The following is a 12,010-nucleotide window of genomic DNA, read 5'->3' on the forward strand; positions in this document are numbered from 1 at the left end:
GAAAGTATGTCAAGTAGATCTAGTTTACTTTAACAGTTTTAAGAATAAAAGAAATTATTGAAAGTATGTCAAGTAGATCTAGTTTACTGTAACAGTTTTAAGAATAAAAGAAATTATTGGCTGAAAATATGTATATAGAAGAAAAAGAAAAGAATTCATATTAATTAGGTTTGTTTTCTCCCCAAATATGGAATTGATGAGGATACTGTCAACTGAGTAATATTTTCTTTACTCATTAGACCAAGTAAAGTGGATTCTTTTGATCATTTATTTGTTAATGTTTTACTTATAACCGGAAATTTATTTAGGAAAAATTAAAAAGTTCTTACAACTATTTTGTTTTTTGTTTTTTTTAAGTAAAGCCAGACATCTTTTTATTATTATTATTGTACTTTTTCCTTTACCTGAAGTGAAGTGCATCTATCTAGCTCCTAGATGCTTTTCTTTTCTTTCTTTCTTTTTTAGTGAGGAAAGGGACTTTTCAAGCAAATGTTATTACCCACACTCTTTTTCAAGGTGGGACCCAAGTTGTGGAGGATGATGCATAGGGAGCTTGGTGAGGTTTTTGAGCAGAGGAGTAACATTACTCAGGCAGTGAGTGAGTAAAGTTCTGGAGGCAAGGAGCTACAATTTAGATGGCTATTAAAATAGCTCCAGTGAGATCAAAATGAGAGCTTGAACAAGGATAATTGGAGTTACAGTAGATGGGGGGAAGCACGTGAGAGAAATTTTGGGGATAGAATCAATACGTCTTGGCAATTTATTGGTTATGAGAAGTGAATGAGTTTTAAATCTCAATTCATTGTTTCTAATCAACGAGTTAAGCTAACTAATGCCTACTTTTCTTCCCCCCCCAACAACAAGATTCCATAGAAGCACTTAGATGTTTTTTTAAAAATCATGTGTATACTTTGATGATTGTTTCTCTTTAATTTCAGTTAAATACAGTAAAAATCAGTATCTGGGGCCCTTTGGGAATTAGTGATCTAGTTCTAGACAAGTAAGTTTTCCTAATAGTTAGTGTTTTGCCCTGTTGTGTAACAAAACTTAAAAAAAAATTAAAAACAAAAGTAATTTTTATAATGTGTCTATGAATATATGTATATATATTCTTCTTTGCTTAAAAATGTTTTATTAATTTTATTTAACATCTCTGCTACTTCTAATAACCTATTACCACCCCAATAGAACCTTTCTCTACAAATGAGAAGTATAATTAAGCAAAATAAACCAACACATTGACCATTCTGACAGTATGTTTCATTATGTACCTAAAAACTACCAACTTTCAGGCAAGGAACTGTGTTTAGCTACTGGGCCTCTGTAGTCAAGATTGGTCATTTTATTGATCAGAGTTCTAATGTTTTTCAAGGTGGTCTTCTCAAGTTTCTCAGAATTCTTATTTCATACAATGAAATATAATATTCCCTTATGTTCATATGCCACAATTTGTTCCGCCATTCCCCAGTTGATGGATACTCTCTTTGTTTCCAGCCCTTTACTACCATGTAAAAGTACTGCTATAAAATTTTGCCTATATAGCAATGCTAATAGCTAACATTTATATAACTCCTACTGTGTGCCAGGTTCTGAGCTAAGTGCTTTACATATATTGAATTTGATCCTCATAACAGCCCTGGGAGGTAGGAGCTATTATTGTCTTCATTTTACAGATGAAGAAACTGAGGCAAACAGGTTAAGTGACTTGTCCAAGGTCACACAGTTAGTGCTTGTTTCAGGCTGGATTTCCTCTGTCTTTGACCTTCTTGGGATATGTGCCTGCTAATGGGATTAAGAGGTGAAAGGATTTAGTGACTTTTCTAATGACTGTTCTTTGGGATTGGACCTGTGATGTCATTGGTGTAAGGAACTAACTCCCTTTTCTAATATAGTTCCAAATTATTTTCTGGAATGGTAGAGTCAATTCACAGTTCCACCAACAGTACCAACAGCTTGTCAACCCATAGCTTCTCCAGATTTGACTGTTTCCATCTTTTATTGCCTTTGTTAATCTGATGAGTGTGAGGTGAGTGATTTTAATTTGTGCTTCTTTTATTATTTGGAACAGTATTTCATCCAGTTTTTGGTAGTTTTAATTTCTTCTTTTGAAAATTGCTCATTCATATCTTTTGACCACTTAACTATTGGGAATGAATCTTGCTCCTTTATGTCTTGAATATCAGACCTTTACAAGAGATATTTGTTGTAATGTCTTGGGTTTTTTTTTTTAAGACATAGTATAATGAAAATAATTTAATATTTTCTGGATGAGTCTGTTATCACTTAAGTTCCTGGAGCCTTGGTTTCTTTATCTGTAAAATGAGGGGTTTGGATTATATGTTCTCTAAAGGACTTTTCCAGACTCAAATTTATGTGATGCTACTATGATCACATCTATGAGAGACAGTGTGATATAGTGGATAGAGAGCTCCTCTTAGCTCCAGAAAAACCTGGTTTAAGTCCTGCCTCTGGCATATATTGGCTGCACAACCTGGGAAAATCACTCAACTTCTCAGTGCCCTAGGAAACCCTTTACTACCCTGAATTGGTAGAGGGACTTTTTTTAACTGGGGGTTCTCTATATTGTTGAAATCACAGACTAGGTCCCTATGATCATTATAACCATAAGTCAGTGCAGTGTTCTATCTACTGATATTCTCAGGAGTTTTCAGCAGAATAGTAAAAAGGCATCTGTATGCCTTAAACAAAGTTTGGAAAATTTATCCCTGTCTGTTACTGGTTACCAGAGACTTTGAACCTTCACTGTAACTCATGTAAATTTACTTATCACAAAATAAATACCTATATGTCGTGGTAAGTGGACTTTTTGGTTTTGACATAGAAATGTGTAGTTATAGAAAGTAATACTAAAAAGTGTCCCTCATTTAGCCCTCTTCCCTATGTGTTGCATCCTTGGAGGCTATCTACTTTGCCTACTACTCCTAGTTCTGGTTCTGCTGTTGAGCCATGAAGTACTGTTTGACCCTTTGCTGAATGGCCCTAAACTGCTATATTTTTGAGTTCTTATTTTGATAGATCCATGTTTTCGCTTGTGTGTGGGCAGTTCCCTTTTTGTTGTTGCTATTCAGTTGTGTCAGTTTTGTCTGACCCTTCGTGACCCCATTTGGGATTTTCTTGGCAAAGATAATGGAATGGTTTGCCATTTCCTTCTTCAGCTCCATTTACGGATGAAACTGAGGCAAACAGGGTTTAGTGGCTTTAGTGCCAGATTTGAACCCAAGTCTAGGTGCATTGTTCTATCCACTGCTCCACCTAGCTGCCCCTAGAAAGGTTGTGACTCTACATACTTGTGAATTCCATTATGATTCCTAAACCTAATATACTATAGACATTACCCTTAATATTTTCACGGGGGTAGTTATGTGTTTGGGTTGTCCATCTATTGTCTTTCATTTTTGCTACATGACCCGCATCCTTTCTCACCAGTACATATTTCTAGTAATGTCTTTTACACCATCTCTTGAATGCATTTCCTCATTTGTAACATGCTACAATCTGCTTATCCCTACTGTGTATCTTTCTATTGCCTTTTAGGCTATTTGTAATTTTAATTTTTCAAGATTATGAAATTATATTATTCCCAGCTATATGGCATTACTAGGAATAGTATTAATGTTAAAAACCTAGGATTTTGCAGTGCTGATTAGTTTGTGATCCTTGAAAGCATGACAGTTTTCTAAATATGATCCAGCTTGATCTTTCTTTTCAATTCTAGGCCCAGATCACTGTTCACCTGTATCATTGACTCAAGACACACACATTGAAGGTTGTTAGTGTAGGCTATCTTTTTTTCCTCCCTAAATTTTCAAATTTAACATGTAATATTGAAAAAAATGAATATAACCAAAGTTCACAGTTTCACGTAAATTCCTCTTTTTGTGTCTGAATGTTAGTGTTAAGTTCAAATTTTTTTTTTTTAATTTTAGAAAAGGAAAAGGGGAAGGGAGAGGGAAGCACTGTAGGTGGCAAGGGAAGAGACAGGAAAACTTAGTCCCATCTGGTGAGGTAAAGTCACAGGTAGGCTGGAAAATCAGGGAAGTGAAGATTGCTGGGAATTGCCATTTGAAAGAAAGTGAAGTAGTTAGATATGGCCCCCTTTTCAAAGGGAGGAGTGAATAAATCTGCTTTGCTGGAGGAAGTAGCCACCTTGATGAGATCAGAAGTTATGATATAAAGAGAGGCAGAAGCCTGTGGGTTAGTGATCCAGTTCTAGGACCATTCTTCAGAGGCCTTTGAGTAGAAATTACTTTTGGTTGCTCAGTTATCATTGGGTAATGCCAGTATTATCCCCAATGTCGGAGGAGACAACTCTACACAACTTCCCTGTAGGTAAAAGAAACCCAAGGCAGTGCACTAGAACTAAGTTAAGTGAAAAGAAACTGAATAGAATGGGAAGATAAGAGCAGATGCAGCAAAAAGTTGGCAGAGAGTAAGCCCTGGTTCTTCAGAACTCTCAAGAAAATACTGACCAGACCTTTGATATTCAAGTGATTTCACCAATAATATGTTTTTGCACTGTTCATGCTTGTGCACATATTTTACATATTCAAAATAAAGGCATTCCTGAGTCTTAGGACTCTCTAGTTGTGCAAGAGAAAGCTGCCTTCATATAGTCCAGTGCAGCCTACAGGCTGCCTGTAGGCCTACAGACCATTCAGGTGTATAACAGAGGAGAAGGTAAGCGGGTCAAGGGCCATACTGAGGACATAAAACTACCATATCCACTACCACGTGTGTCTACTCTGTTATTCTGTGGGAGATTCCTAAGAATGAAGGGTCCTGAAGTCCCTGGGAAGCAGAGTCAGCACCAGAATTGAGTTTTCTGGTCTCCGTCTCCATGCTGTTTCCCCATACACATCTGGTCAACCCAGCCCAGAAACTTCACACTGCAGCATAGTGAAAATGTTACAGGCTAATTGTCTAGTTGCACGTCCATGATCTGGACAATGAATGTTTTTCTTTTCACTGTTTTTCCAGTGTGAATGGTTAAACCAATCTCTTTTGCATTACTAGAGATTTCACCAAGGAAATTTAAGCTATAAGCAGTGCTTTGTGACCTCATACAGATTGCATCTGTGAATAGGAACATTTGGTTAACCTAATTAATAAGAAATTCTTTTTCATTTTGGACATTTTCCATAGTGTTGAAGAACATCTTCATTGAAGATGCAATACTTCCCTGTTCAATATTCACTTGATGTTAATAACTCAGGGAATTTTTGAACAATCCCTTTAGGGATTGTTTGAACATCCCTTTAGGTGTATTTCTCTTAGAGTTTCACATAATGTGGACACATGGGTAAGAGATGTCAAGTCTGAAGAGAGCCTTCAAGTTTATACTTTGCCTGAATGAGTTAATTCTTTCAAAAAAAAATAAACATTGACATTTTTTTATTTTCTGCAGCTTTCTCAGTCAATTATGTAAAGGTCCAGTATAAAAAATAATAGCCTGTAGAAATCTGCATGTTCCTTTTTCAAGTTTTCATTGAGAATGCTTTCTGTGCATTCATAGGCCCTTCTCATAAAGACTTAAGAGAGTTTTGAGAAATCTAGCAGTTGAGTTGGTAGTTGTCTTTTCTGATGCTTTTTTTTTAAATACTGTAGTGATCTTTTCCATTCTCTTTTGAAAGAGAATTTGAGAATTGATTCCTAATAGTACTTCTAAAATCATGTTTCCAGTTTAAATTTTTGGATGTGCTTTTTATACTCTTTTTCTCTACTCCTTTTGCTGTCAGTCTGTCCAGTTTTTGCTTCTTGTGTTGTTGTGTGCTTTCCTCTCTCAGCTGCCTTGATGCTTTTAATCTACTTAGAATAGACTTGAAAACTAGGTTATCTAAATTTGTTAAAATTATTTGTAAACTAAGAAAAGATAGACCTTATTAAGTGAGGGCATGTGGCTCTGGTATAAGTGAAATGTGTAAACTTTAGCATATGTGCCATTAATTTTTTTTTTTTTTTTTTTTTACTATTTAGAGCCTAGGGTGGGGCTCTGAATTTTTAGATTTTTCTGGTTATTCAGATAGATAAAGTTGTCAGATTTAGGTGAGTGAGGGGATTCCTTCTATGAAATGCAAAGCTTTCATTTATTAAAGTGCTTTAGCATTACTTCTGAAAATGATTAGTGATTTTTTTTTTCCAAGAGTCCGTATGATATAGTCGAATCGGGAAACTTGAGTTCTGCTCTCTGCCACCAACTAGCTAGCTATGTGGCCATGGGCAAGTCAGTCTTTCTGGTCTTCTGAACAATGCTTATCCCCTTTGTTTTTCCCAATTGTTAGAACAATCTTTCGTGTTACTGAGTGTTTCACTGACGAAACTTTGTAGAAAGGAATGCATTGGACTAGAAATATTTTTTAAACTCCTTCATTTCTAAAATTCTAGGATTCCAAGGGAAAATAGTTATAATAGTAATATACTCAAAATATTTCAGTTTGACTCTATTTTGATACTTTTGCCCTATTTTGTAGGATAATAGACTAAGAACTAGAAGGGACCTGAGAAGCCATCTAGTCTGAGCCCCATACTTTACAGATGAGGAAAGTTAGGTACATGGAGGCTAAGGAACTTGTTCAAGGTCATGCTACTGATAAATTACAGAGATAGAGATTTGATTGAGATTCAAATCCAGCACACTTTCCCTGTACCATGCTCTCCTTCAGACTCCATCTCAAATGTCACATGCAAAGGTTCTTCTTCTACATGAGCCAATTCATAAAGTTGGTTTTGATTTTTTTTTGTGAAAAGTAAAGTCATCTCAATGTGCTTATACACTTATACTCTTTTAATTGAGATAAAAATTAAAACCATGAACCATATTCTTAGGAGACCAAAAAAAATTTGCCACAAAAAATAAAAAAGATGGAAAGGTTAGCTAGAGCCGATCAAATGTGCTGAGAAGTCCCTGATGGAGGGGACTTTGTGTGTGTGTACACATCCTCAATTTTGAGGATGTTGAGGAATCAAGCCTCAGGATACCTGAAGGGGAAAAGAGTAAGAGTGAGAAAAGACAGTCAATAGGACATTGATAACAACTAACCTATTTGCCTCCATTTTCATCCTACAAAGTCTGTATGAGAATAATCACACAGATTGAGCTCGTCTTGATGAAGGTATAAGAAAGCAGTAGGCAAGTTTTCACAATAATATCTTACAGCACACCACATCTTTATAGGCACACAGTTGCCTAGAAGGTACAGAAAATATAAAATCCCACTGTGCTTATTGTTTGTTGACTATAAAAAAAATCACTTGCCTTGGTAGAATAAAATGTAGTTTTAGGAGCTCTCTTCCAAAAAGATGTCCCCCATACTCTTGTACAATCATACAAGACTCCTTGACAGATGCAAAGACAGAGACAATTTGGTTCTGTCAGTCCTGACTGTTGATAGCAAGCAAGGCATAAAACAAGAAGAGACATACTCATCATTGCTCTCATGGAGAATATCCAGGAGAGTTCAAATGTAAGAGGCATTTACTACAGATGGTGCACATGTTTATAGATGACGATGAGCTGATTGATGTGCTAGAACACTTAAGAGTCTTCTGAATTAGATTCACAATCATTCAGAAGAGTTTGGCCTAAGAATTGACACTGGAAAACTAGAGTAGATGAAGAATGCCTGATGTCCACACTATGAAATGCAGTTGGATAGATGGCCAATTGAGTTGGTTCATCAGCACATATATCTGGGACAGACACTGCAAATGGACAATGATCTGGTCTAGAATTAGATAGGAGGAAGAAAATAGGCAGGATTGCATTTGGCTAACTCTTAGTACTTTCAATGACCTCACTCTTCTCCCTGAAACAAAAACGGCTTTTAAACACCAGTATTGTTTCAGTGATTGCAAATCATGGAATACTACAGTCATTCAAAAAATCAAGATTTCATATAATCTATGGATTATATTGGGCAATGGAAAAAAGACATGTAGTGTCCTATAGCATATTACCAACAATAAATTGTACATTAAATATATTGCCCAAAACTATGTGTGATAGAAAAATATAGATGGGCTACTTGTGTGGTAAGAGTGAACGACATAATATCTGGACATGGGTGCTGAACTATTCCCCAGGTAATATTAAGGGATGACCTGGACAAGAGTTGCACAGAATGACAGGCTAGGTAAGTTGCCATCTCCCTTATTGGAGGGAGTGTACACATTAAAGATTAGGTCGAACTCACAGATTCATTCAAGTATTGAAGAAAGCCGCACTTGCATTTTGGAGGAAGAAGTGCAAAATCGAAATGCTTATTAAATGTAAAATTCTTATTTTTTTGGAGGGGGGTAGACTAGGTAGAGTAAGTAAATGCTGGAGTCCAATTTGGAATATTACACTTCACTATTATTTTAGGGATATTTAAAATTTAATTGGTGTGTTCTCAAGTGGCATTTTTAAAAAACTGATGTTGCAAGGAAAGTTGTGAAATAGTATTTAACATGCTTTGAAATTTTAATGATTAATTTGAAAATGTTTACGTACAAATGGATAGGAGAATTTAGAAAACCAGAATAGTTCAACGATAGGACAAATGACTCTTCACCCTTTCTTACGAGTAGCATTTCTAACTTTGTATTTTTCCAGAGGTGAACAATGACTATAGTTGACAAAGTATCTGAATCTTCCAACCCATCAGCTTGTCAGAATCAACCTGGCAGCTCTGTGGCACCTTCACTCGGAGACATGGACTCAGGCTCTGCAAGCTGGGGAGCTGTATCTTCTTTGACAGACATCCCCAAACACAAAATTTCTTTAGGACCAGTACCTGGTGCTGCAATTTATTCCAATTCATCTATATCTGACAAACCAAAGCCATCAGCACAGAAAGATCAATGTGAGTATTCATTTTACTTCTTTGAAGAGAAAAATGCACCAAAAAAAAGTCCTATGTGATATATTGCTTTTGGTTTTGTGGCATAGTGTTTTATGTTTTAAATTCACCAAAGGTCTCCTTATTTTGTGATGTATGTATACCTCAGTTGAGCAATGAATATTTTGGACTATATTGACAGAATGTTTTTAATGTGACTTTTTGTAGTTTTATTCCTAATTCTCGGGAGGATAAAGTTTCTCCTAGTGAGAATTTTAATGAAACAAGTAATGCTTGTCACATTCAGCAAACTTGGTAGTTGCTTTCCTAACTCTATATGTTAATTTCTCTTTCTGTCTCTTTGCCTCTGTCATACCTGCCTTCCAGTAGCCAGATGAGTCTTGGCCAAGTCTTGGAGAACTACTTAACCTAGTGTGAAGTTAAAATGCTTTGATAGCAATGAAAATGTCAAGTTAATTGAGTTGAACTAAAGCAGCCTAAACAAAACATCAAACTTGTTAGAAGATAAGTCTAATGCAGGTTTTGATAAGTTTGTTCAGATGCCTTTGAAATGAAGAGAAAGGCAATAATTTCTACTTGGAAAGATTTTTGGAGATAACTTACTATTTGCATTACTTTCAACATACTTATATTGGAACTGTGGTTAGTTTTTAATGGCACTTCATCAGCAGTTCTTAACATGTGATCCTTGAACTTTAAAAAAAATATTTAATAACCATATTTCATTATAATATTGTGTATTTTAATTTATGCATTTGAAAACACTCTTCTGAGAAGGGGCCTGTAGGTTTCACCAGACTACTAAAGGGGTCCGTGATAGAAAAAAGGTGAATAGCTTTGGCTCTGAGTCAACTCTGACAGGCCAGGACTTTTTTGGCCACTCACAAGAGTGAACTTATCTGCAAATACTCATTAAAGGACATGGGGAAAAGAACAGTTAGTGTATCATTAATTATTGTGGCATGTTCTTTATTTGAGTAAGGCTTCCCCCTATGCTTGGATTATAAGTATTAATTATTGCCGTAATATAAATAACCTGTATATTGGCAAATATAAATTTTCTTAAGGAAGTTAGATGTATTGTGGCTTATTAACATGTGTAATGCCACTGGATGGGAGAGTTAGTTCAGGCATATACATTATTAGGGATAAGGACTATTTATGTGATTTCATTGGTATAGGAGAATCCCTTTACCAATGCAGGTTGGCATTTTCTCTTCAGTTTATAGTATTAGAGCAGGACTTCTAAACCTTTTTTTGTGTCACTCACCTCTTTTTTAGTATGGTAAAACCTATGGACCTCTTCTCAGAATAATGTTTTAAAATGAATAAAATAAAATGCATAAATTTACAAAGGAACCAATTATATTGAAATAGTTATCAAAATATTTAAAAATAAAGTTAACAGACTCCAGATTAAGAATCTCTGTTAGAGAGCTGCCTAGAGCAGCAGAATCTAGAGGTTAAGTGAGGTGCCAAGCACCTCATAGTTAGTATGTGTCACAGGCAAGACTTAAATCCATGTATTCCTGGGTCTGAGGCTGATTCTTTATCCATTATGCCACACTGCTTCCCTGTTAGATATTATATTTTTTAGATTTGATAAATGCATAAACAAGATACTTGCTGTATTAATTATTATTTTTAGGTCCTTATCCTTGAAGCACAGGCTACTCAACTTGGATTACTCTCTTAAATACTGAAAATTATTACAAAATACACCAGAGTCCTGTTTGTAGTTCTTCCATGAAAGATAATTTATTAGCTTTAATTATGGTCCTGGAATTCCCTGAGGACTGGCATTTCATAAAACTTTTTACTAAAGGTGGACCACCTGATAAGACACTCTGGAGATACGGTTCAGATATAATACAGTTGTGAAACTGAAGTAATTATGTCTTATTATCAATGACTATAATAAACCAGAGAGACTTAAAACAAATATTGAGATCATTGTATTTAATACATTTCCTGTTTATAGACAGTCTACGTTCCATTGTTTAGTCCAAGTGAGGATAGATATCATGAAATCCTTATGAATCTAACAAGTATATGTTTATTTTGATTAATGTCTTAAGAAACTAGCCAGTTAAGATGGCCCTGTCAGTAGTTTGCTTCTGTCTCTTTCTAAACAACATCTCCCAACAAAATAAAACAAAAGACCCAGGCTGTCTAGTTGTGGTTTCTGTGATAATGGGCAAAATATAACCTCTTCCTCTTTATAAGCTACTACCTGTTGGGGCCATTCTCTTAAATATCTCTTATCATGCCTGCTCTTCCACAGTTTAGTGATTTTATCCATTGTCCCCATTCACTCACTGTAATCATTCAGCTTTTCCAAGACCCTATTGCTTACACCCTACTGTTCCAAAGATTCTGATACCAAGTCCCTTTCTGAAATCCACAGGATGTGTAAATAATTGTCTATTTCTAATTTTTCTTTAAAAAATTTTTAAGATCTTTCAGGTAGGCAGGTAGAAAACATGCATTTATTAAGCACTTACTATATGCCAAGCACTGTGCTAAGTACTTTACAAATATTTCATTTGAGCCTCACAACAATCCTAGAAGGTGGGTGCTTTTATTACCCCTATTTTACAGTTGAAGAAACTGAGGCAGTGGTTAAGTGATTTGCCCAGGGTCATACAGCTAGTAAGTGTCCAATGCCAGATTTTAACTTGGATCTTTCTGACTCTGGGCCCAGGTCTCCATCTACTGTGCCACCTACTCAACCTAAAAGTAATTCCTTTTATCCAACACTGTTGCCTTTCTGTGGGATGGAACCTTCCTTTACTCAGAATATGTTACCTGATTTTAATCAGTTTCACATTTAAAACAAAACAAAACAAAACAGCAAGGATAAGAATAGGGACTTGGCCTGTTACTGCAGTGGCATAGGGAACTCCAAGGTGAGGAAACTTCCTCTGCCAGTGCAGGTCGGCATTCTTTGAGAGTTGCCAAGAGCACCTGGAGGTAACTTGTCTAGGGTCTTACAGCCAGTTTGTGTTAGAGGCTAGATTTGAACCTATGTCTTCCTGGCTTCAAGGCTAGATATCTACTATACTGTGTTGCCTATCAAAAATAAAACAAAACCTTTAAAAAAACTTTCAAACTTTAATAAATATATAAAAATATTCAGAGGACTTAGAGAC

The 12,010-nt window shown here is 35.7% G+C and overlaps 1 protein-coding gene across 2 annotated transcripts in view; it reads left to right on the forward strand.

Annotated features, from left to right (window-relative positions):
• The window catches only part of LOC114052371 (ubiquitin carboxyl-terminal hydrolase 42-like), a 58,921-nt gene that overhangs the window by 2,572 nt on the left and 44,339 nt on the right, over positions 1-12,010 (forward strand). For both annotated transcript variants that reach the window (XM_027874941.1, XM_027874942.1), the window contains exon 2: positions 8,612-8,861. In XM_027874941.1, coding sequence (XP_027730742.1) covers positions 8,621-8,861 — 241 coding nt within the window. In that variant the 5' untranslated portion in view covers positions 8,612-8,620. The remainder of the gene's footprint in view (positions 1-8,611; positions 8,862-12,010) is intronic.

Source organism: Vombatus ursinus, unplaced genomic scaffold (assembly GCF_900497805.2).
Source record: "Vombatus ursinus unplaced genomic scaffold, bare-nosed wombat genome assembly UNPS02014807.1, whole genome shotgun sequence".
In the NCBI taxonomy this organism is placed as follows: domain Eukaryota; kingdom Metazoa; phylum Chordata; class Mammalia; order Diprotodontia; family Vombatidae; genus Vombatus; species Vombatus ursinus.